The following is a 27,482-nucleotide window of genomic DNA, read 5'->3' on the forward strand; positions in this document are numbered from 1 at the left end:
CTTAAAAGTCACATTATTTTATGTGCTGTGGAGAAAAGGTGTTTCAATCCATCTACTGCAAGTATATTTATGTTAAAGATAATTTGCGCAATATATATTATTATAAAATTAATAATGTTTTGTTTGTGAACATTGACACAGCCATAATCTTATGATACAAACACAGATTAAATAGATTTTATCATGTAAAGGTTTGTACTAACTATACTGCACATTTTTATTAACATAACAATAACTTGTAATAACTCCTTATTTCCACTCCCCAGTGTTAAAGATATTTTTCAGCTCGAAACTGGAACAAAAATTTATCAAAAAGCTGTGTTTATGAAATTGAAACTTTGGACACTCAACCTTTAGCAGTTGTTCAATTAACAATATATACATATATATTCTTATGTTCCTGCTCTCAGCTGTTTCTACCATTTGATAATGGTAAAAAATAAATGACTGAAGTGACCCTAAATTAGTATTTTGCACTTTAAAAAATATATTTTTGTTTATTCAATTAATGTATTTTTTTAGGGTCTTAATATTTATTCTTTAATTCTTTTTTATATATTCTTATGAAAAAGCTTCACATTTATACAACTAACAGTTAATAAATTGGTTGTTTTTTAAATACTTACAGTTGCTGACTTTTGCTCTCAGTTTGAAATCACTAGACCCAATGGCGGCGCCCGGTACGGCATCGGCTACTCCGGCTCTGACTAACGGTGTGCGTTTTATGTTAAATGTCGCCTGAATCGTCTAAGTCATGTATGAAAAAAGACAACAACAAAAACCTACTACTTGGTCTACGAAACACAAACTTTTCAAACGATTTGTCTAGAATAATGTTTGCTTTGGATTACAAAATTTTCAACGAGCTAGGCATCTAACGCCAGCAAGACCCAGAGGCCTGCAAAGCAGCGGTCTCCCCTCCCAATGCCGGCTGACGCTCAAGGCGACATTAGCGGTGGGAGGGACCTAGCATTCGTCGCAAGCGGTGTGCTAGACCGAGCAAGCGAGGGAGTCGAGGGGGTATTAGCGCAAGGCTAAAAGCTAAACCATATAGACCTGCACTTCCCGCGATTCTGCTTTCTAACGTTCGCTCACTAGAAAACAAAATGGACTATCTCAGATTGGACCTAATTACATAAAGAAAGGTGAAAGATTGCAATGCCATCGTCCTCACCGAGACATGGCTTAATTACAGAGTTCCAGATAACACTATTCAGGTGGACGGACTAACAACATTCAGAGCGGACAGAAGTCACGCACTCACTGGTAAGCTACCAGGTGTTGGTGTGGCAATCTACATCAATAACAACTGGTGGACTAATGTTTAAGTTCTTCGAAGTCACTGTTCTGAAGACATAAAATTTTTAACAGTTAAATGTCGTCCAGTATACTTGCCAAGAGAATTTTTAGCCGTGACTATTACAGCCGTGTATATACCGTCTAGTGCGAATACAAAAGATGCACTTGCTACATTGTATCAATCTGTGAGCTCAATGAAGGACTCAAAACCCGGACTCTGCCTGTATAATCGCTGGCGATTTTAATTAGGCCAAACTAAAGACAGTACTCCCACACTTTTATAAATATGTGGACATTGCAACCAGGGGAGAAAACTTTCTGGACCAGGTCTACTCAAACATCAAACGGGCATACAGAGCTGTTCCCCACCCCATCTGGGTAACTCAGACCATCTTTCTGTTATACTTATGCCATCTTACAGGCCACTGTTAGTGAGGAACAAGGCATCTGTGAAGCAGATCAGAACCTGGCCAGAGGGGGCCACTTTAGCCCTTCAAGACTATTTTGACGGCACAGATTGGGCTGTTTTTAGGGAGGCTGCCACTTCCAACAAGCACGTTAATATAACGGAATACACTGAATCTGTGACGGGATACATATCCAAATGCATGGAAGATGTGATCATCATAAAACTTAAAAAAAAAAAATTTGTTTGAACTATTCGAAGAATATTCTGGCATAGATGATGTTACACGCAACAATCCAATTCTTTTGGGATTACTGATTGAACATGCAGGGCCCCACATTCAGAAAGCACTCATGGCTGGTGCTAGTCCACCACAAAATACATTTGAAAACATTGTGAACTGGGGAACAAAGGTCGTGTCACGCAGACAAATGCATAGTGAATTAGCAGCATCAGGGTGTCATGAAGATGTTAAAGCTATTAGACAATCTAGCAAAATACCTTGCAAGAAACAAGATCGATTCTGTTGTTCCTGTTTAAAAATGGGCCACACTGAACATAAGTGTTGGTCTCTGAACAGAGGCAGACCTCCGCCCTATTTCCTGAGACGTAGACAGTCTCAATCTAAGGAAACAGAACAACACTCTAGAAACAGCCAAAATTCAACTTCAAGTAAAACTATTACTGAGTTGACAAATATGGCTATGCAAGGTCTCCAGCTATTAGCGTCATTTGCTAGTGGGCTAACAGCTCAATAGAAATAACCTAATAATATTACACCCTGACTGCACTGATCCTTTTTGCATTTTCAAATCTGTGATTGTGTTAAACATGCAGCCTTCCTCATAAACACACAATAGTTGTTTGTACTACTACATGTATACATAGACTACTAGAATTGTTAAACAATATCTAGTGAACTGTGTTAATGTTGGATTTGATTGTCTCCTATAAGTGGACCCCTCTGCTATTTTCTATATAGCTGCAGCTGAACCATAAAACAGGAGCACAAAACTTGCCATCTGGCTACAGTGTTATTTACAATTGCATAAACATAAAAATGCTTTCCTTCCAGCAGGATTCAGTATCAATGCACTTGTCCTTTTTACCATGCTCTAATAACAAACCAAGGTGTGGATCTTTGAGCCAGATCACAACCCCATCTTACATTTCAAGGGCTTCCTGTTAAAACAACAGGACCAAATTTGCATCACAATTGTCAATAGTAACTTTTGTTACCTTTGGTCGGAGCATGGTCACACCAACACATTCACACAGTTAAATACAATCACATAAACAATACCATTTGTCTCTCTACACATAGTCAAATTAAACTCTTCTTTTTAACTAAAATATTTTCATATTGGAAAGCCCTACATCAGCTGTGTGCTTTCCAATAAGGAAAAATTCCATTCACTTTTTGTTCATCTAAACCAGGAGTCTCAAACTCAATTTACCTGGAGGCCGCAGGAAGCAAAGTCTGGGTGAGGCTGGGCCGCATAAGGTATTTCACAAAAAAAAAGTCCTCAAATGTCATTATTAACAGTTTTAATTATTTCTTCTGAACATGAAGTGTCCTGAACATTAATAGAACATTGAGTGAAGATTATGAACAGTTCTTCTGAACATGGCATCTTTTGCCTACTCCTTGCTGCCAGAGACTTGACAGCGCTTCTTCTCACAAATCTGAACCACATTTGGCTTTAGAGCGGAAGCAGTTGAGACCCTCAGTATGGCTTGGGGGAACTCACTCAAAACTTCCATTCCCTCACCCACTGCAGAGTGGATGCGCGCGTACTGAAGGGCGGTGTTATCGCGCGCGTACTGAAGGGCGGTGTTATCGCGCGCGTACTGATCAGCTGTGTTGTTGCGCGCGTACTCAAGAGCTGTGTTGTCGCGCGCCTACTGAAGGGCGGGACCGAAGGTGTGCCGCGTTGCGGGGGCACTTTTGATCATTTTGGAAGGGCACTTTCTAACCAAGACTAAAAAGGGCATGTGCATTGCACAGGTTGAGCCCTATGTGTGCACGTGCCTGCCCTCACTTAAAAAAAAGGCGTATATATGTATAAATAAAACACCCCCACCCCACTCCAGTCACATCAGTCTGTACCAGTCTGTATCTACCTATAATATATATAAGATGCAGGCTGTAGCTAGGTAGGTGGCAGGCTGCAGATAGGTAGCTAAGTGGCAGGCAGGGGCGGGAACAGCTTACCTTGGTTCTGGCCGACGCGAGTTCCCTCCTAACACTTCCCGCCCATCACAGCGTCTAACAAAGGGGCGGGGTGCGTGGTGACGTCACCGGCATCCCCGCCCCTTTGTTTACACGGCGGGCGGGAAATGCCAGTGACCGCTGTGTACGGATAGAATCAGCGGAGCGGGGAGCGCTCTCTCTCCCCACTCCGCTGATTCTGTCAGTGTACAGTGGTCGGCGCGGGCCACAAAATATTGCACTGAGGGCCGCAAATGGCCCGCGGGCCGCGAGTTTGAGACCCCTGATCTAAACCATTTTGCTTTTTACCTTTTTGAATCTTTTTATGCTCTCACAGCAATTTTTGTTTTCAATAACTGAATGGACTTTCATGGTATTTCCATTTGAGACATTTTAACCTTTTTAGATCACTTGTTATTTTTACAGTTAAGTCATCACCAAGGCAATTTTTTGAAATTTCTGAATTTGATCACATTATATTATACTCTTACTATAAAAGCAAGTCCTGAAATCAACCAAACTTTTGATAAAGACAAATATTTTCAGAAACATTAACGGTGTCTTTTATGTTTTTTAGATGATGCTCCTACTATCAGAGAGGGGTTTGAATTCATTACAGGTGGACTTTTTCAAAGACACGTAAATTTTTCCAAAAACATTAAAAGTCCCATTTTTGTTTTTACACCATAGTAATTTATATTGTTGGTGCTCCTACTATCAGAGAGGGGTTTGGAATCAACATATATTACTGTATTTCAATCTTTCCAAAGGTCTCATTTATTTGTCTTGTTTTTCACAACTTTTTTTACTTACTCTTAAATCCTGTATATTAAAGCATATACTTTATCTTTTTAACATAAACCGATTTAATTTGGCCACTTCACAATCAACCAAATTGTTTTTATTTTATTTTTATTTGCTTTCTTTCTAAACACCAGAAAGATTATAATCCCTATCATGTTGTTACTTTCCCTTCATTATATTCTGAGCAAACATTACATTATATGTCATTTATTTTGTCTTCGGACATTGAGTTTTCATTTGAAATGCTGATATTTGAACTACTACATGCTTATATTGCCATATAAACTTTATGACAAATGCCAGTTTTGCAGATATGTTTTTTCTTCTCATTGCCATGGTTATTCTTTTGCTGTTCTGTCACCAGTTATACATCTTCAATGAATGCCTCTTTCAGTTTTCATGGGTTGCTCTCCTTTGCAAATTGTTTTCCGTGCATGAAGGTAAAGGCTTCCACAAGGAACACAAACACTGGAGAATTGAAGATACCCTCCACAAGATATACTAAATCCCACAGATAACAGAGATTACTTGGCTTGCTAAGCCAGAGACGGACATACATCTTGTGAAATGGACATTAGGATCCAGACAAGAATTCCTGACAAGTGTCCCCATGTGATCATCTGACTATGCCTACACCTGACAGGAAAAGGTGTTCTGTGTGTATATCTTCTGAGCGTCGTTGACAATGATCATCATCAGTCTGCACTACTCTCCCAAAGAAGACACTGGATTACTCTACTCAGTTTTATTTGAGGTCACATGTGGACCTTTTATAATTTCTGAGGTCTAATGGACCTGAGAGGGGTTTGTAAGCTGAGAAAATATGATATATATTTCCTTCTATGCTAATGAAGGACTACTGAGACATTCCAAGCATGGGATGGGTCCTCCTGGTGAGGCAGAGTTCCTCACAGCTCCGATACAAATCTCTGCCATTTGCTTACAGTAACCATGTGCTCTTCGCCATAAACAATTCATCTGCTTGTGTTCTTCTTTCAGATAGCTTTGTCATGTTTGGTGTCATTTGACAGTTTATGACTTCAGTGTTGTAGTGATGAAATCAACAGAGACATCGATTAATTGTGTTTCAATCTACAATATATTTACTATTGTTGGGTCATGGCCTAAGGAGAGTATGTTAATGTACTTCTCCCCCACTTCATCTCTTCAACTTTGTTCTCATGTTCAGCTGGTTTTGGGGGTTGGTTTTAACTCATGTTTGACAATGCTTTGCTCAGGGTATAATAGGGAAAGGTAACTGTTGATCTGGGAGAATGGCTTTTACTCTGCATCTCCCGCACACTGGTGCGTAGCCTCATATGCTAACAAAGGCAGTTTCACTGTCTTTGTTGCTCAGCAGTGCATATGTTACAGCTAATTTCTTTATACAGTATGTTAGTTTGTTTCATTCTAATGTCCGTATATTTAAACATGTAACTTAATAAACAACTTTGCCTGCTTTAAGACGTAGAGATTCTTTCTCTTTATCAATGATGATAACAATTTTAATGGAGTCAGATTAATTACAATGGAGTCAGATAAATAATGGATTTAAACACACCATCCTTCAACTGCTTTCTGTTTCCGACTATTGGTTCAGAATAGCAGCGTAAGTTTCAAGCCTTACACGGTTTAGGGCTCTATTGTAATACGCAGTGTATGTGCGACCGCCAAAATACCTGGCTGGAATGACTGTTTCTTCTGAACTAATGACTGACTTGACTGCCGTCAAAATTCGCTTTTTTTACTACCTCGTCATCATTTGTTTCACCTTTGCAGGGATGGATTTTAATGCAGGGATTTGGATTTTTTTGGGTCTTACCGGGTTCGGGCAAAGATCTTCAGCTGTAATGCAGACCTCTCGTTCATATTAACCATGTCTTCCTTCTGTTGAGTCGAAACCGGAAATTTGGAGCACGACTCGTCACGTCACCTCTCCCTCTCCCCCTCCCTCTCCAATCAATGGATTTGCTCTTCAGTGTTTGGATTCTAAGTAGTGATTATTAAACCACACTGAACTGAGCTAAACTAAGTGAAGTTTATTCATAAACTAATTTCGAGAGGATCACGTGCTTATGATTTATCACGTCCAGTCTCGCATTTGCTAATCACTAATCTTCCAATCATATGAGCCTTAAGGCACCATAAATAGTCTAAGTTTTCAGTTCACTTTATCTTCACTTTAACTTTACAAAAACGCAACATCGGACTCCCTTCCCTCTGCAAGTCCTCCTCCAAGATCAGCCGCTCAGGAAAATCCGATTCGATTCACTCCATACCCGCAAGCCTCCCGTTCACAACCAGGAAAGAAGAAGTCAAAACAAAAACACACAGCAAGCCACTCCCACGCAAGATCGCAACACCAGGAAACCCAGCCTCCTCCGATGACGTCACTCATTCTCCCACAGCAGGACTCCATTCAAGAGAACTCAGCCTCTCTCCCTCTCCCTCTAACTCTTTCTACCCCCTTCTCCTGGCCCCCCGCCCCCTCTAGCTCTCTCATTAGCCCTCATCTCCCTTCTACCTCCAATGCTCAGTTTCATCCTGCTATTTCTGCTCCCCCTGCTCTTCCTCCAAATCAATCCTCTTCTTTCCCCCCCCCCTCCTCTTCCGCTCCCCCCCTTCCTCCCAAAACCTGCCTTTTGCATCTCAAAATCCTCCAATCAATATTCCATCTTTTTCTTCTTCACTTCCCCTCGCTCACTCTAATTCTAACCCTACCTGCTCCTTTTCTATTCCTAATCAAGTTTCTTCTACACGCCCCCCTTTCACTCTGTCATCTGCCACGCCCCTCCCACCGCCGAATAACGCTCTAGCTATGGAACCTCCACCCATCTCTAATTCAGCCCGCAACTTAATCCTCTCAGGTGCGGATATTGACCTCATTTCACTCCTCTCACCTATAGCACCCCCTGCGGCAGAACGCCAGGTTGATTGCGGCGAATTTTCAGTATCCCTCAAATCTTCAGTTAATAATCAGTCCCGCACCCTAACCTTAGCCGAATTTTGCATAGCCTTTTCAAGATTCACCAACATAATTTGTTCAGTATATCCCCATAGGAGACGCGAGCTTAATAATTACATGGCCATTATTGCCGAGCTCGCGCTATCCTATGGGGGCACCCACTTTTTCACTTACCACAAGCTATTCTCTGCTAAATGCGCTCTGCGCGTTACCCAGTGGAATCAGTGTCCCTACTGGGGGGCTTTGGACACTGAGCTCCACAACAGGGTATTTTTGGGTTGCCGCAATCTAACCTGTGCTGTCTGTCGCTCCTGTCTGCACCCCACTACCTCCTGTCCTTTAGTTAACCCTCTTCCTGATCCAACTCAGCCTCCTTCTAAATCTACCAGCTACAATCCTAACCCTTCCAGTCGTAACATTTCTTCTATTTTTTCTATCCCTACTAAACCCTCCCTTCCTAGCCGTGACATCTGCCAAAACTTCAACATGGGTAGATGTCATAGGATGCCATGCAGATACCTTCACCTGTGCTCCTACTGTGGCGCCAAGATACACGCCAAGATAATCTGCCAAATCCTAAGTGCTAATAATAAAAAATCAAAAAATTATTTGTCGACTCCTGTGAATATTTCTAACCTTGCTCGGGAACTAAAGTCTCACCCTGATACTAACTTTTCTGATTTTCTCATTGCAGGTCTAACCCACGGATTCCACCCAGGTGTTGCAGCTCTCCCTTCTCTTAATTTAATCTGTCCTAACCTGCAGTCTGCGACCTCCGAACCCGAAACAGTCGATTATCTTATTAAAAAAAGAAATCGACAACAAATTTATGATCGGACCTTTTAAGGCTCCTCCATTCAATATTTCACGCATTAGCCCTATTGGTGTCGCAACTCGAAAATTTTCCGGCAAAAAACGCCTCATAGTCGACCTTTCGTCCCCACACAATTCCTCCTTCCCTAGCATTAACAGCACGATTCCACTAGAAGAATATACGCTCAACTATCACAACATCGATCAAGCAATCTCTCTTATTAAGATAGCCGGCCACAACGCCTGGCTAGCCAAAGTAGACATCTCTTCTGCCTTTAAAATCATGCCAATCCACCCAGACTTCTGGCACCTTTTTGGCATTTATTGGCGCAACCAATTCTATTTTGCAGTCCGACTAACCTTCGGATGCAAAAGCAGCCCAAAAATATTTGACATGATGTCAGAAGCATTATGCTGGATTCTATCCAATAATTAGGGAATTCCATACCTCATCCACCTTCTAGACGATTTTCTCATTATTTCTCCCCCGTCATCTCCTCCAGCCAAACACCTAGCGATCACCCAACAAGTTTTCGCTGATCTCGGAATTCCTCTAGCAGAGGAAAAAACTTCAGGTCCCAGTACTTCAATCGAATTTCTGGGCATTAATCTAGACTCGCACAAATTTCAAGCATCTCTTCCCAAAGAGAAGATCGATCGGATCATTTCTCTATCCCAAATCTTCCTCGAAAAACAGATGTGCACAAAACGAGAACTCCTATCAATTCTCGGCCATCTAAATTTCGCTATGCGCATCATTCCACAGGGCCGCCCCTTTATTTCACACCTCCTTCAACTATCCACCACAGTTCAAGGTTTAGAAGAAATAATTATTCTCTCTAAACCAAGTCGCGATGAACTCTGCTTATGGATCTCTTTCCTTAAGCAATGGAACGGCTGTTCCTTTTTCTATAGCGACTTAACAACTTCCCCCATCGACATTAACCTATACACATACGCTGCCCCCTCTATTGGTTTCGGCGGCTACTACAAAGGACACTGGTTTTCCTCAACATGGCCACCCCAATTCAATTCCATTCCAAAAGACCAATGTTCTTCAGCCCTATTCGAACTCTACCCCATTGTCGCAGCAGCCATCTTGTGGGGGGACGAATGGTCTACTTTTAGCATTCTCATTCACTGCGATAATGAAGCCACAGTGCATTGCATCAACAAAAGGCGCTCCCACTCCCAAGCACTTATGCCATTTTTAAGACGCCTTATCTGGATATCTGCTAAAAAACAATTTATCATGATTGCTGAACATGTACCTGGTTGCAAAAACCAAATTGCTGACTCTCTCTCTCGCTTCTCTCTACAGAAATTCTGGCAACTGGCCCCAGAAGCAGACCCTCAGCCAACGCCTGTACCTCCGTATTCAGAAACGATATTGCCATAAACCACCCACTTCATAATCTTCACCAAACTTCTCTATCTCTCATCCTGCAAGCAATAGCTCCTAGAACCCTCAATGCATACCTCACAGCATGGAATTCGTTCAAACAATTCCATATTCTACACCAACTTCCTTTCCCTGATTTTTCTCTCCTCTCTATCACTTCCTTTATATCCCACCTTCACACCGCAAATCACCTACAAGCCAGTTCAATAAAGAGCTACCTTAGCGGGATCCAGTTCTTTCACAAATTAATCCATGGGTCTCCTTCCGACGCCATCACAAATTCGCAAACCTCCCTTCTTATCAAGGGTATTCAGAAAAACCACCCCACCAGCCCTGATGCCAGACAACCCATCACACTAAAAATCCTTACCTCATGCATCTACACCCTTCGCAAAGGGTATATTTCCTCCCATACAGCCCGCACCTTAGATGCTATGTTTAATCTAGGATTTTTTGGGTTTCTTAGATGTTCCGAATTAACAGTTACATCTAAATTTAACCCTCTACTCCACCCCACCATCTCAGATCTAGCTTTGCAAGATAAGTAAACCATCTCTTTCCTTATCAAACAAAGCAAAACAGATCAAACCCAGAAAGGACACTCTATCCTCATTTTCGACATACCTTCTCCTACTCGCCCATTCCAAACCCTCCTAGCCTATCTTAATCTAAGAAAATCTCAAGAAGCTAACCCTACGGCCCCGCTTTTTACTGACGACGCTAACCGTCCAGTATCTCGATTCTGGTTCCAAAAACACCTTAAAGAAATTCTTCGCCTATCAGGTTTTTCCCCAGAGCCTTTTTCCAGCCACTCATTCAGGATTGGCGCAGCCACTACAGCAGCCTCTAACGGGCTCTCACACAATCAGATCCAGACCCTTGGTCGCTGGTCTTCTGAAGCTTTTAAATCTTACATACGCCTCAGTAAATACCACCTCAAAGAAGCACAACAGGCTCTAACCAACCCCCAAGCAACTCCCCACAAGGCTCCAACTCACAAAGGTACCTAATAGAGCCTCAACTCTCGCTAGAGTCATCCTAACCAAACTCAGCAGAAGCCTAATCGTCCAACAATGGCACCCCTACAGGTTTTTGCCAAGGACGCCCCCAATGGCCATTACAGTTAGCATTCCAGCAACCTCAATTTGTTATACAAACTCGGACTTCCACGAGGTCGCTCCGAGCTCCAAATCTCGCAAGAGTTATACAAATCCTCTCTCCCACTCACAGATATCTATGTTTTCCTATCTACACCCTACCCTCAAGCTCTAACCTCCGCAGAGGTCGCTCCAAACTCAAACTCTCACATGAGTTACTCCCTCCCACTTTCTGCTCCTCCCATCTACACGCTACCTCCAAGCCATGACCTCCGCAGAGGTTGCCCCTATCTACACTACCCTCAAGCTCAAACCTCCGCAGAGGTCGCTCCTATCTACACCCTACCCTCAAGCTCTAACCTCCGCAGAGGCCGCTCTAAACTCAAACTCTCACAAGAGTTACTCTCTCCTACTCATTGCTCCTCCCAGCTACACTCTACCCTCAAGCTCTAACCTCCGCAGAGGCCGCTCTAAACTCAAACTCTCACAAGAGTTACTCCCTCCCACTCATTGCTCCTCCCAGCTACACTCTACCCTCAAGCTCAAACCTCCGCAGAGGTCACTCCTATCTACACCCTACCCTCAAGCTCAAACCTCCGCAGAGGTCACTCCTATCTACACCCTACCTTCAAGCTCAAACCTCCGCAGAGGTCGCTCCTATCTACACCCTACCCTCAAGCTCAAACCTCCGCAGAGGTCACTCCTATCTACACCCTACCCTCAAGCTCAAACCTCCGCAGAGGTCACTCCTATCTACACCCTACCCTCAAGCTCAAACCTCCGCAGAGGTCACTCCTATCTACACCCTACCTTCAAGCTCAAACCTCCGCAGAGGTCGCTCCTATCTACACCCTACCCTCAAGCTCAAACCTCCGCAGAGGTCACTCCTATCTACACCCTACCTTCAAGCTCAAACCTCTGCAGAGGTCGCTCCTATCTACACCCTACCCTCAAGCTCTAACCTCCGCAGAGGTCACTCCTATCTACACCCTACCCTCAAGTTCTAACCTCCGCAGAGGCCGCTCTAAACTCAAACTCTCACAAAAGCTCCATCTTTCGTAAGAGCTACTCTCCTCCACTCTCTGCTCCATACCTTCACTCTACTCTGGCCCCCGCAGGGGTCACTTAGAGCTCCAACTCCCACAAGATTCACTCAAAGTTCTCTTTTCACTGCTTCAAACCACCTATTCTCCCCTTCTTCTTAACCCCGAAAACCATGAACCCCGCAGGGGTTCCTTCAAACTCTAACTCCAGCAAGAGTTATTAGAATCCTCTTTTCACCCTTATTAATCCTATCTAATTAATGCCCATGCATTTAACCTCTTTCCTTCTATTATATCCAGCAGCCGGATATAGCTCTAAATTTCCTGCCTTTTGGGGGGTTTTTTCTTCGAATACGCGGCTGCTGTCCCGAGCGATTAATTTCTGCATTTTGGGGAGTTCTGAGATCCACCGAGCTCAGGCTCCCTTCTTGCTCTGCCAACGGGAGGAAGCCCCGGGCTCGAGGAGCCCTTGAGCTCGGGGCTCTCTCCCGGGACAGCATGCCAAATAAGCTTTGTAAATCATCAGCTAAGTGTGAACTCTTGAAGTGAAGTTTATTCATAAACTAATTTCGAGAGGATCACGTGCTTATGATTTATCACGTCCAGTCTCGCATTTGCTAATCACTAATCTTCCAATCATATGAGCCTTAAGGCACCATAAATAGTCTAAGTTTTCAGTTCACTTTATCTTCGTTTGGAAGAAACCCCCCTCCTCCCCTATTCTCCTCCTTTACCCGTAATTGGGCGGCACGGCGGTCCAGTGGTTAGCACTGTGAACCACACAGCAAGAATACTGCCGGTCCTAGTTCGATAGGACCGGTGAGTGTTTCTGTGGGGAGTTTGTATGTCCTTCCCGTGTCCGCGTGGGTTTTCCCCGGGCTCTCCGGTTTCCTCCCACCATCCAAAGACATTCAACATACTTAACAATCAAGCTGGTCTAATTCCTTACGTTCCCTTAGCTACAGCGGCAGGGGAGTTCTGAGATCCACCGAGCTCAGGCTCCCTTCTTGCTCTGCCAACGGGAGGAAGCCCCGGGCTCGAGGAGCCCTTGAGCTCGGGGCTCTCTCCCGGGACAGCATGCCAAATAAGCTTTGTAAATCATCAGCTAAGTGTGAACTCTTGAAACTGAACTTAAACTGTAAAAATTGAACTGACACTGTTTCAATTTACTATGATCTTTTATGTGAAGCTGCTTTGACACAATGTACATTGTAAAAGCGCTATACAAATAAAAGTGAATTGAATTGAATAGTCTTTGCTGCTCCTTTTAATAACAAACGACAGGTGAATCCCGCATTGCAGGGTGGGTTACTGCATCAGAAAAATTACAAGAACAAAAAACAACACATGGTTGGCTATATTGTTTTATTTTTGTAAAAAAAGAACTTTAACCCTTTATCGCCCACAGCCGCATTTCTAGCCATCTGTCAGTGATCGCAATTTTCGCGTCATGATCAATCCCATAATTCCCTACACTCCAATTGTGTTTAAACGGAAAGGCATGTTCACGTTTTACCGGGTCCGGCACTTTATATTTGGTGATGTCCAGTATCAATGTTGATGCATGCAGGCAAAAGATGTGAACAAAGGACGAGTTATTTATTTGACTCAACAAATGGACACATAAGAGCCGATAGTTTTAAATATGGTTTAAAACCTCTTTAAAAAATCTTCAGATTTAAAGCTGATTGTTTCCATCTAGAGCTGTGTTACACACTGCATGGATGGTAATTTTTGAAAACCTTTAACAGGGGCTCTTAAATACTGCGAAAGCTGAGCTAAAGAAAATGTTCATAATTTACAATTTATTATAATCATACAAATCTTACTAAAAGTACCTTATCAATTAAATATGCTTTAGGAATGATACTTTGCATCGGCTAATGAAATCAATGTTAATTGATTTTTAAGCCTTCAAACTTTAGTTTTAACATGCTGTTTTTATAAAATGTGTTTAATAAATATTTTTGAACATCCATAGTAATTAAATTAGTTGTGTAATTATTATGCTAGACAAATTGATCTCATAGAATTGACCTAGCAAAAAGACCAAAGAAACGCAAGATGAATTGTATAATTCATAATTCGCATTTCAAAAACAGAGAGATGCAAGTATTCCAGAATGCACTGAGATTCAGCAGCAGGTCCTGAGACTATCTAGGCAATGTAAAGCTTCTCTCTGCAAGGTGTTGTTCATAGAACTGTAGCTGACTGCCTAGAGCTCAGAGTCCGAAAACGCTGAAGCCAATTTTTAAAGACACACTACATATACTACCGATTTGACTTTAAAAATAACTACATTCTCGCTATACATACACATTTTGCTTACATCTTGCCTACCCCATAATTGTGGTTCCTCATGAAGCAACTGATCTGGCCATATGGGGTGTGTTGGCTCTCATTCAAGTCTGAGGTTCCAGTCAGAGTTCTGCAGGCACTCCAGTATCCAGCCAGCCTTTGCTCATCCAAACAACAGAAAGATGCAGAGAAATCTAGCTGCCATCAGAAACAAACAAAAAATGTAGTTTTCTGAAATGAATGTGTAAGTCAACAAACAGCAGTTAATAGTCTGTTTATATCAGAAGGCTGACTAGTCAATAGCAGCTTTAATACTCTGCTCAATTTGCTTTTCCAGTTTAGTACTATTTCATAATGGGTTGAATTAAAGAAATATCATTATAGTTACACCACCTCAATTGCCATGGCATCATTAGGCAATATAAAATGGCACCCTAGTCTCAGCAGTTATCTGCTGTTTAGACATAACATTTTAGTATCAGTATAAATAGATTGGAACCTCAAATGAGAAGGCATTAAAAACACAGTTAGTAGGTACTGTACACAATAGAAAACCACTCAAAAGTGCAGTGGAAAAATTCCAAACATAGCATTTATATAGCCAAACAGAGATAAGCATTACTCAAAGTAATGACAACATTACATGGCTGAAGAGTCAATTTTTGGTTGAACTTTCATTTATTTCATATCTCACCTTTGTAAGCAGTTCGCGTGCTTTCCTGAAATGTTCTCTTGCTTTCTCATACACTGAAGTGTCAGAACAACCTTGCTGAAAATAAATGCCTCCCAAATCGTAATGCACCTGTCACAGTATGAACATGATTGAAATAAGAAAAAAAGACAAACATGTTTCACGATTCATGAATACATAAGAAAAGAGTTAACTAGTTAATTTCTTTTTCTTTGCAAGACACCTGACAGTGGAGGTGATCAAAGCTGATACGCAATCCTGCAGTGGAGTACTCTGTCTCCCCATTGGTTGTACTGGGATCTGCAGCTAGCAAGTCTAAGGTTCGAAGTGTGTGGATATAGAAGTCTTTTTTGATGCTCAGGGCTCCTTCTAAAACCACGATAGAGTCTGTAGCCTGTTCTCTGAGCTGAGGGATACACCAAAAAACATGAGTTTTCTCTGAGATGATAATAGCATTTTGAACAGTGACATCAGACTGGCAAAGTTTAATCAATGAAGGACAACACTACTTCTTTTTGACCTCAAAAAAAAAAAAAAAAAAAAAATTATATATATATATATATATATATATATATATATATATATATATATATATATATATATATATATATATATATATATATATATATATATATATATATATATATACTTTAATATGCTAAAAGAAAGTTTCAGTATTACCACACTCAGTATGTTTTCTGTGTGTTCCTTTTCCTGCTGGAGCATATTCATCCTACAGGAACCACAAAATATTATTAGCACAGCAACAACAGCACACAAGACAAAACAATGGATGCCACATAATTCCTTGCTTACATATTCAGCTGGTGTGGTCCAGGCTTGGTCTGTTTCTCAGGGAAACTGCTCAAAACAATTGTACGAATAGCCCTGTTAAGACAAAGTTAAAATTATAAATGTCAAACACAACAACCAAATGTCATAGTATAAGATTGAGGGTTTACTGTCAAATTTTTTTCAGGTCACTCCCTTCTTTATTAGAACTCTCCATAAAGAAATGACCCACTCATTTGGATTGTCAGACCCAAACTAAATGGCACAATTTGACTTCATTAAATGAGAAATGTGAAGTCAGAAATCAATATAATGTAGGCCATGGGTCTTACGCCTGTTTCACACCGCAAGCGTCAGCGGCGCGTGAGCAGAGCGTGAGCAGCGCGTGTGTTTTCGGCGTCCATGTTAACAGATTAGAGCTTTCATACCGTACGCAGCAGCAGCGCGTCAGTGCGAGGCGTGAGCGTCGCCGAAGCAGCAGTGCAGCGATAGTTTCGGCGCTGGGTCTATTTTTGACGCGCTGCTCACGCTCAATTAAAGTGACAGTGCATTGATAATGACCAAAACACATTGAATGACAGTAAAAAGTAGCAATTTTACTTAATAAATGCATTAATAATGTCAAATGTTTTATATATAGTCATTCAAATGAACTTAAAACGATTAAAAACGGCAACAAACATTTATTTAGGCCCGAACTACAAAACCGAATGTAAAACAGTTTTACTATCAGTTTTGCTTAAGTTGCACACTAGTGTTGTAGGAGAGGGGAAATGGAATATTTACGGGATTTGTAGTCCATAGCGAAGTGTATTGTGGGTAGTGTAGTGCGACACGCATGCTGGATTATGTGAGCTCGCTGTGTTCTGTGCAGCTGAGCAGAGGAAGAAAGTTTTAATCGGCTTTGTTTTATGTTCACTCGAATTATTCCTACCGGGAGCTGTTTGCACTGTGAATCTGACAACACGAAAATAAGTAAAAGAATGGCATGCATTAATTACTTTTGTCCGTCTCATCATCTGCACAAGCATGAATTAACGAGCTGTTATTCTGCCGCTGGACATCATTGAAGCGGAGAAAGTAACACTAGTTTGATCATGTATAAATATCATTATAACTATATTGTATAAATATGATTATAACTAGGTCTACAGCAACCTGATAATCAAAAAACAAATGACATGATATCACAGGCGATTGTCTTCTGACTGTAGACACTTCTCATATAAGTTAGCTTTAGAAGCATACAGTACTATTTGATCTATAAAATTTGTAAAATAAACATTTGCAGGTTAATGAAACAGCATAGGAGGGGCCTTGGTGCAGATGAAAAGTTTAAAAAGTGTATTTGTATATAGAGAGACATGGGTAACTAGATAGAATAGACAGAGATAGGTTGATCTCAGCAGCAGCTGCCGAAGAGCTGTGCGCTGCAGACGCAGCTGGTGTGAAAGGCAAACGCCTGCGTGCTGCTACTGCTCGACATACGCGCTGCTCACGCTCTGCTCATGCGCCGCTGACGCTTGCGGTGTGAAACAGGCGTTAAACTCAAACTGTCTTGGGGCCATTGCAGTGACTGCTATTTTAACATTCAAGCACGAGATAAAAGTGCAGAATTTCTAGAAATTAACTTTAATGACTGAGAAGTTGGCCCACATTTTTTGTCTGCATTATGAGATATAGTTTTTTTTATTTTTAAGTTACCTTTTTATTTAAACCCAAGTAACTTATCAAATCGGTGCTAAACTTTACAATTAACGATTGTAATCACTGAATACATTTCCAAACTATTGTACTTCTTGCCAGAAGTTATGTAGCGCTTCTGGTCACACAATTGAGTCGCATATGCCATGTTGGAGTTTGCAGTAGAAACCCTGGTTACAGCTTTAAGATGAACATTGTTAAGCCTGGACCTAAACCTGCATTTATTGAAGTTCACCGTTGAGAAAAGTTTTTCACATAGATATGTGCACCCCAAAAGGCACATTAAGCGAATTAATATTTTGGACAGCTCTGGGAATCGTGAAGGTAATTCTTTGAAAAACTAAACTCTTTTCTGCATTTTTAAAATTGTACTGTCATCCAGCTGTGGTGATAAAAGTAAAGCTGGAGTAAATCTGCAATTCATTATAAACATGCCCTCTTTAAAAAAAAAAAAAAAACACTTTTTGATCACATCTGATAATGATTGATGATCATAATAAACAGAACAGATCTTTCAATCCCAAATGCTATGTGCACATCCTGTCTTGTTGATACGATTATAAGCGTTACTAAGACATGTTAATATCTGTCTGTCTATCAATTTGGTGGGCGGGGAAACCACACGCCTACATCATGTTGAGCCTCAAAATGGGAGGGATTTGGGTCCTATTTGAACGTCACAAAATTTAAAAGAAAAGGCCTGTTTCCATTAAGTGGTACAGTACACTTTTATGGCTGTTTCCACTGTCAAAGAATACCTAAAAGCGAACCGTACGACTTTTTGGTCACCCTTTGCAAAGGGTACCAGCCGGCCCAAAGGGTACACTGAACACTATTGGTTTACAGAAAAGCATCACTCGTAGAACAAAGTGAAAACAAAAGAAGCGCCATTTTTAAAAACCCATCCGAGACATTAAACCGTAATAAAATATACATACAATAAGAAGCCATGGTCGACTTGACCTCAAACAAACCTTGTAGTTGTCATGATGTACAACCACAAAGCCAAAACCAAAAAGAATCTGCTGTGTCCTGTTGTTGTTGTTATACAAGTCTGTCTAAAAGTGCGAGCGGTTACACTTTGCCCAGAGAGCTTGCGATCGGGTCTATATTTGAAATAACAAACTTCTTGAGCTAATATTAATAATGTGCTCGTGATCATTGAAGGGATCCCTATTATTATCCGAGTCAAACGCGAGAGTGAAGTGCGAAAAGGAGAAGCTGGAAAAAACAGCAGCAAATGATGCTTCTGCAACCTAAAACATGAACAAACTGCCATGTTTAATTATTATCATCGCTTTTTGGACTATTTGCAAAAAGATAAATTGTCAAAGATATACATTTAGATTTTTTGTTCGTGCCCATCTTAAACCACTGCAGGTGATTGATGCTTTGCTCAGTGGAAAATAGGGATTTAATTAATGATCCACTGTTGTTGTAAACATCTGTCATATATTTGCTGCATTTTTACTATGACATTATTTTAAAGATTTTGTCTTGAGCATCTAATTTTTTTTCAGTGATTATGTCCATTAAATTTATAAAGGCTGGTTGTTTTACCGTCGATGAGAGACAATACAGATTTCAAAACAAATATCTTAATAATAAAAAGGAAACATAAGCTTGACAACAAAAGATCCTATCAATGTCGTAAAAAATGCCCTTAAATAATGCAGCCTGTAGTATACAGCAAGCATTAAATGTTCATTGAGATTGTGTTGTCTGTCATATCTTCTGTCTTTGGGGGTTTTTTCTCGTAAGGCACAGCTTTTGAAAATGATGACATGAAATTCTGCTGGGTAGTTGCACTGATTTAACAACACTTTTTTGGGTCTGTAATTTCTTAGCATGTTCATAACGGTGCTACTGTTTTAAACGATGAAACTGGTTATTGGTGTTGCCTGCTTTTGATGACACGAGTCATATGCACAGTTTGAGTGCACGTTAGGGCTACTTGATTTTGGAAAAAACCTTAATCACGATTCTTTTGGTCATAATTGTAATCACGATTATTCAAAATGATTATCAGTTGAAGTCAAAATTATTAGCGCTTCTGAGAATTTTTTTTTAATTAATATTTTCCAAATGATGTTTAACAAAGCAAGGAATTTTAACAGTATTTCCTCTAATATTTTTTTCTACTGGAGAAAGTCAGATTTGTTTTATTTTGGCTAGAATAAAAGCAGGTTTGAATATTTTGAAACCCATTTTAAGGTCAATATTATTAGCCCCCTTAAGCCATATATGTTTGATTGTCTGCAGAAAAAAAAATACTGTTATACAATAACTTGCCTAATTAACCTAATTAAGCCTTTGAATCTGAATGCTAGTATTTTGAAAAATATCAAGTAAAATATTATGTACTGTTTTCATAGCAAGATAAAAAAATCAGGTATTAGAATTAAGTTATTAAAACTATTATGTTCAGAAATAAGTTGAGACTTCAGTCAAGAGCAGTGAGGGATTTTGTCCTTTTGTTGTTTGATTAATGGTAAAAACAGGCGGCAGCAGGGATATTGCGCGCTGTTGCTTTAATGGTTTCTCTTTCACTTTTGTTTTGATTCTCAACTTGTTTGTTTATTACACAAATGAGGTTTAATATGAATAATCACTAAACACTGCATTTTGACACCTACTTGACCATTAAAGCAATTACGTTAAGATGATTTTAGATGTGTGTGTGCTCGGCTCGTCTCAGTGTGCGAATCAAACAGAATGCTGACTGCATGCTTTTCACAGTGTGTGCGCGCCACACACACAGTGACAAGCATGTGGTCTTTTGCGCTTTTAAGAGCAACATTGTGTACAACTGGAAAGGGGGCGGTATATGATGCAATTATTGTTTATCTCGATTAATGGTTTTCCATAATCGTTAGAAGCCAAAATCAAAATCGAAATCAGATTATCAATTAATTGCACAGCCCTAGTGCGCGTTGCTCTGTTTTGTGTCGAATTATAAAAAGCTATGTAGTTCAAGACTACTCAAGTCTAGTGATGTTTCTTGTCAACAATGTTTGTGATTGTGACCTTTTTTACTTTATTTTTTCTTACTCCCTCAAGTGCAACTAACACTGTGAACATAGTGCGTAAATATTATCGAGCAATTATCGAACTGTCATTGTCGTTTTATCGAAAAATTATATATAGTGAAAATTATCACCCAGCCCTATACATATACAAAAAATACATATATATAGTGCTACACCAACCATCTGTTGTAGAAGACCACAGCCATAGCTGTGGTGGGTGGCAGTGAAGACAAGTCCAGATCTACATGTTTAACTCCAGGAGGAACATGGCTGACACAGAGAAGTTCATTCAATAACATATTGAGCACAGGGATGGTTAAACTGCAATACAAACAGAAAGACAAAAAGAACTTTCACATGACAAGAATTCATGTAGGCTATAATGACTTGACAGTCTACATCAGGGGTGTCAAACTCAATTCCTGGAGGGCCGAAGCCCTGCACAGTTTAGTTCCAACCCTGCACCAACACACTTACCTGTAGGTTTCAAACAAGCCTGAAGGACTTAATTAGTTTGATCAGGTGTGTTTAATTAGGGTTGGAACTAAACTATGCAGAGCTGCGGCCCTTTTGGAACTGAGTTTGACACCTGTGGTCTACATCATAAACAGTGACAAAGCCAATTCACACTGCAAAAAGAGAAAGACAAATTAATTAAATAACCAGATTAACCCTGTAGTCTAGGCAAACACATATATGCATTTTAGCACATAACACGCAGAGATCTATGCAACAGAGAGCATGGAAATACAACAGAGTAGAGACAGAAATCGTGTAAATAACATAAGGCCTTATATAATGACAGGGGAACGTGACAAGCTCTAAACGCTTTCCTTATGCATGGATAATTACATTTTTTGTAACTGCGGCTTTCAACAATTATGTAATCATGGCATTTGTAATCATGATCAAAACAAGAAATTCAATTAATTGTGCAGCCCTACAACATGGCCACTTGAACCTTTTCGAGACGTCACACAATGAAAAATCCAGTCAATGCAGTGTGAATTGGCCTCAAGTTAATTTGGACAACCCTATTTCTCAAATAACAAAGTCTTATTTGCTTTGCCATAGAAACTCCGGCTGTTCTAAATGTGTGGAGCAGCTACTGGACTACCAATTAGTGAACTGTAATCCACAAGGTTGCAGGTTCGATTTTAAGTACTGGTAAAAGTTGTAAATAGGGAGTAAAATTAACACACAACCTCTCTTACCCCCAAAACCCACATTCCTAGTTGCATCTATTTTATGTGTATATATTTGGATTAGTTAAATTGATCAGACAATATTAGTTGCGTTTCCACTATCACGCCTAAAGCGAACGAGCCAGGGCCAGTCACGTTTCCACTGTTACTTCCGGGGCCTGATCAGGCCAAAGTGAGGCTTGCACGGGGCCAGCAGCTGGCCTATCTCACCCCGCCAAAAAACTTTTGGCACGTGTCCACTGAGTGGTACGGTTCAGTTTGGTACTCTTTTATGGCCGTTTCCACTGTCAAAAAGCGTACCGAATCTTACCACTTTTTCGGCACCTTTTCGAAAGGGTACCAAATAGGAGAAAGGGTACCAAAAGGTGGAGCTACACGTGCAGCTGAACGCTGATTGTTACAGAGATTTGTCACAAGCTCGTGGAGCTACACAGAACGTGAACGAAGGAACCACCATGTTTTTTTAATACAAAGCCGAGACATTACATGAAAATACTACATGCATGACCCGGGCTCAAACAAACCTTAATGTCGTCTCGATGAACAGACACAAAGCCAAGAAGAAAAATCTGCTGTGTCCTGTTGTTGTTTTACGAGCCTGTCTAAAAGTGCGAGTAAAAGTATTCTAAAAGTATTCGTTTTCTACCGGGAGCCTGCGACCGCGTCTATATTTGATAATTACAGGTTAACAAACTTCTTGAGCTGATGATAATAACATGAGTGCGATTGTTAAAGTGTCTCCATCATCTGATCCATTCAGAAAAAAAGGACAAGCACGAGAGTGAAGCGCGGAGAAAAAAAAGAGAAGCCGTCAAAACACAGGAGCAAAATTGTTTTAGCAACCTAAATCATGAACAAACTGCCATGTTTATATTTGTCTTTTGGATTGTTATGAAATGCGAGTGACAAAATTACTCTCTAACAGAGCTTACATGTGCTGCTGAAGATTACAGACACAGATGAGAGGTTTGCGCTGACTGTGGGCTCTTATGCGTGTGTTTTTGAACTCAAATAAGTACTACATGTTTGTGTAATTTTTCTGTAATTAATAATATATCGGAGACTGTAAGAGGCTGTATGTGTTCATATACGTTGCATTTATTTATTTATTTTATATAATTGCAGACGTCACGTTACAGTAGCCTATTTCGCCATGTCATTGATCTGCAGTAATCAAATCATGTTCATACAAAAGTTAGTAATAAACATTTATAAACAAGTACTTTTAGCTGTATAAAGCATCTGTTTTGTGAGAAGTGCTGCTCATTATATGTGAACGACCCGTACAGCTTTACTGTAGACATTTATTAGAGCGAGCATGACGTCGACTTAAACTTTATGTCGTACACCACGACCACCAAAAGGGTACCCTTTGTGGTGGAAACGCAAGCCTCATAAAGGTGACCCGTACCGACCCGAACCGTACCGTACCAGTCAGTGGAAACGAGGCATTAGACCAAAGAGGGCCAGCTGGGGCTTTAGGGCAGAGTGAAAGAAGCGGACTTGCCCAAGTCTGGTAAAGATAGCATGCCGCCATTACACTAGTTTTCCGATCGCACATTAGTACATGCACCAAACAAATAAATAAATGAGGGAAAGAAAACATGTAGCTGGTCAGTTTAAGATAGGCCAGTGGTTCTCAAACTGTGGTACACAAGCTTCTTTCCAGTGGTACATGGAGGAATGGCTGAATACTTCTAACTCTTTGACGCGTATAATAACAACAATGTGATCAGGAAATTGATTTTAATAGGCTAAACATTTTATTTTCCTTTTTCTAATGTTTTTTATGTATTCTATCATTTGAGGTTATTTTCCTCTACATACTTGTAATGGTTGTTGGGGGCATGTCTCGTATTTTTATATCTCAATGTTGACAGGTATAGTTTAATCACTTGCTTCTCTGACACACATAGCCAACTCTAAGGAGCAGTAAGCAGATCTACTTTTTAATTTAAATATGTAAATCCAATTCATATATTTCAAATACAAGTTAGCGTTTAGATTTTAAAGATATACAAATAAGACATATATACATGCAACATATTTAAAAATTTATTAAACAGTTGTTTAATTTATTAAAGAGTTGTATATAAATATTATGACATACAGTATAATCTATATTTATGAAGTCCAAGAAACATTTGCAGGTTTTGATGAATAGGCTACTTTATGATAATACTATACACTTAAGTACAGCAGTTTTCTTTTAACTTTTTAAGAACAGTACCATTTTTAATTAACTTTTAAATTCACATATTATTTAAACGTTGACATTTTATTTATCTTTTTTTTTTTACCTGTAAGTGTGTTATTGTTCAAATTATTTATTATGTTTAAAGTGGCTGACAATAATAAATATTTACAATAATAGGAATTAATCTGTAGTTTTGTAGTAAGCTGTAGCCGTTTAATTGGGCCTACTATGTATTCCAATACCAGTCATTATGGTGGTATTTGGAGAGACAATTTTTTCTGAGGTGGTACTAGGTGAATAAAGTTTGAGAACCACTGAGATAGGCTATTCCATTAAACACCTTATAGACTAGGGGTCTTTTGCTTAAGATCGCCCTTATGTTTTTCTTTTAAATGTAAGGATGTCGCAGAAAATAATACATTTTTAATTTATAAGTGATATTTCTTTGCTGTGTCTTCCTTGATGTTGTCAAGAGTTCTTGTCAAGTTTAAAAGGTATGTGCATGATGTGCGCGTTTAGATGCCTGTATGTATGTGTGTGAGAACGGGCAAGAGTGCTCGCTTAACAACTCTGTTGATGTCGCACATGACTGAGTTTGTTTGTTTGTTTCTTTCTTTCTTTCGAAGAGAATACAAAATATGAATACAACAGAAAGACATAAAACTTTACAAAGTATGTGTCCACTTTTGTGGGCTCAAAAAAATATTGTTGTATCTAGATAAAATATCCTAAGCTATATTGAAATCATTTAAAGAATTACAAATATCAGATATAATAAAATCACTTTTAATAAGTAAAGGAATATAAAATAAACAAAAGCTATAAAAATGTAGGTATATACAATACAAATAAATTAAACCATTTCAAGTAATTTTAATTTAATTTAGTAACTTTTATCTTTTACAAAGATTTAAGCTTTTTTCCAAAAAAAATACACAACGGAGGAGTTTTGAACAATTATTTATAAAGTATTTGGTTATACAATGATTTTAATCAAATCGTGCAAACAGAGCATTATTTTGGTGAGTGAAACCAGAAACTACCTTCTTTTCTGCCATCCAGTCCTGCGCAGTGCTGCTTTATAAACACAATGGAAAAAACTGCCATAAAAAAATGTTCTCAAGTGTTTGTTTTTATATGACTAGAAAAATTTAGTCTATATTTTGCGCATGTGCACAGGAGTTTTTTTTTTTCGATTTCTCTGATGCTCGGATTAAGTTATTTTCTGTAATATATTGTGACAGAAGAACAAAGCACAAGATGTGGGACGTGACCTGTGTGAGCCTTAATTTATTTTTCTGCTGCTACCACAAGTTAGGTGAACTATCCTGTATTTTTTTTAACTCAACGCGTTACACAACGTCTTTTAGGGCTGCTCGATTTTGGTAAAAATCATAATCACGATTATTTTGGTCATAATTGTAATCATGAATATTACAAACGATTATTAGTTGAAGTCAAAATTATTAGCGCTCCTGAGAATTTTTTTTAAATATAAATATTTCCAAAATTATGTTTAACAGAGCAAAGAATTTTAACAGTATTTGCTCTAATGAAAGGCTTATTTGTTTTGTTTTGGCTAGAGTAAAAGCAGATTTAAATATTTTGAAACTTCTTTTAAGGTCAATATTATTAGCCCCTTTAGGCAACATATATTTTTTATTGTTTTCAGAAGAAACTACTGTTATACAATGACTTGCCTAATTACCCTAATTAAGCCTTTGAATCACACTATGAATTTAAATGTTTGTATTTAAAAAAATATCTACTAAAATATAATGTACTGTCATCATAGCAAAGATAAGAATTAATCGGTTATTAGAAATGAGTTATTAAAACTATTATGTTTAGAAATGTGTTGAAAAAAATAACTTCTTTCTATTAAACACAAATTGGGGAGGAAAAGGGTTGCTAATATTCAGGAGGGCTAATAATTCTGACTTCAACTGCATATATTATTTTTCTCCCTGCAAAGGAAAGAGAAATAAATACAATAAAATAAAAATATGAAACAAACTGCTTTAAGCATCTTCACTGTAAGAAAAAAACTTCAGCTACAAAAGTCCTTCTGTCAAGAGAAGAGAGGAATTTTCTCGTTGTTTTATTAATCATGTTAAAACAGGCGGCAGCTATTGTGCACTGTCACTTTAATGGTTTCGCTTTCATGCGTCTTTTGATTTTCAACTTGTTTGTTTATTGCACAAATGAGGGTTAATATGAATAATCACTAAACACTGCATTTTGACACCTATTTGAAAATTAAAGCGCTCACGTTAATGACTTTAGATGTGTGTGCTCTCTGCTCGTCGCAATGTGCGAATGAGACCAAGTGCTGACCTCATGCTTCTGACTGTGTCTGTGCGCCGTGCACACACACGCACATCAGCATGCGGTCTTTTGCGCTTTTAAGAGCAACAAGTGAGGACAACTGGAAAGGGGGCGGTAAATAATGGAATAATCGTTTATCTCGATTAATGGTTTTTCATAATCGTTAGAAGTCATAATAGAAATCGAAATCAGATTTTCGATTAATTGCACAGCCCTAACGTCTTTCACATTTATCCAGAATATGCAGGTGTAAGTAATATGAAACATCCACATATCTTTTCCGACATTATCTGGGATGTGAAACGCACGGAAAAGCTGCCTATAGAGAAACGCTGCAAAGTCGGGCACACACAGACACGAACGCGCTGGTGGAGTGTGTGTGTGTGTGTGTGTGTGTGTGTGTGTGTGTGTGTGTGTTTACAGCAGTTTGATTGATAAATAAGAATTTGTAGCTAAATCGTTAGAGGGTCAAAGCAGCACAGTGCATGTCATGATTAATTTAACATCAAAACACAGGTTGTAGTTCACAGCTTCTGCTTTGAGGAGATTTTAACCGAATCCAGCACTGGGAGAGCTTCTGGAGCTGTTTTGTCAAATCATTCTTGCTATGTATTTAATAATTCTCTGGAACATAATTAAAATTGAACTGTAAGCACTTCTGTCTTTGTGTCGTGTCCTTTGGAAGTCCAAATACAGAAACAGACGAAGCTCATTGGAAACAGCAGTGTTTGGACGCATTTTTAGCTCCATCTCTGCCATAACGCTACAGCGAATCTGGCCACGGCCCGTAGCTGCGCAGTGTGTGTGCTCAGTAAACAAACCTTTGTGATCTCACATGAGGTGGAAGTATTTTTTGTATTCCCCAAAATTCGTTTATTGTAGGCTTTGCTAAGCTAACTCTGTAAAAACCAAGGTCTCCCTTTGCATTGAACTTTTTACATTCAGAGATGCTGTTTATGTTAACACAGCAACATTACACATCAACTAAATCATAGTGGACCAGCCCCCAACGGTTTCCTTAACTTAAGATAACTGAATAACATGCAACATCCTTAAATTATTCTCTTAAATAAAGGGAATTACCTAGTGTCATAAATCCTAAGGAAAAATGTATATGTTTTAGGTCTCTTCACAGCATTTAGGCTGAATGTTTGACGGCGTCTATCTAAACGAGGATGTTATATAATTTTATACCGA

The 27,482-nt window shown here is 39.5% G+C and overlaps 1 protein-coding gene across 6 annotated transcripts in view; it reads right to left on the reverse strand.

Annotated features, from left to right (window-relative positions):
• ints8 (integrator complex subunit 8) overlaps positions 1–27,482 on the reverse strand; it is a 158,559-nt gene that overhangs the window by 119,735 nt on the left and 11,342 nt on the right. For 3 of the 6 annotated variants that reach the window (XR_012394574.1, XR_012394572.1, NM_001020756.2), the window contains exons 4-9: positions 20,736–20,876; positions 15,847–15,918; positions 15,712–15,763; positions 15,254–15,436; positions 15,034–15,141; positions 14,382–14,537 (exon numbers count right to left, since the gene is read on the reverse strand). Coding sequence is in view for 2 of the 6 variants with exons in the window: in NM_001020756.2 (NP_001018592.2) it covers positions 14,382–14,537; positions 15,034–15,141; positions 15,254–15,436; positions 15,712–15,763; positions 15,847–15,918; positions 20,736–20,876 (712 nt within the window). In the remaining 4 variants the exon portion in view is untranslated. Of the gene's footprint in view, positions 1–14,370; positions 14,538–15,033; positions 15,142–15,253; positions 15,437–15,711; positions 15,764–15,846; positions 15,919–20,735; positions 20,877–27,482 lie in introns of all 6 variants that reach the window. The other 3 variants (XM_073930818.1, XM_073930820.1, XM_073930819.1) reach the window with 3 other exon arrangements.

The sequence above is a fragment of the Danio rerio genome, chromosome 19 (genome assembly GCF_049306965.1).
Source record: "Danio rerio strain Tuebingen ecotype United States chromosome 19, GRCz12tu, whole genome shotgun sequence".
In the NCBI taxonomy this organism is placed as follows: Eukaryota; Metazoa; Chordata; class Actinopteri; order Cypriniformes; family Danionidae; genus Danio; species Danio rerio.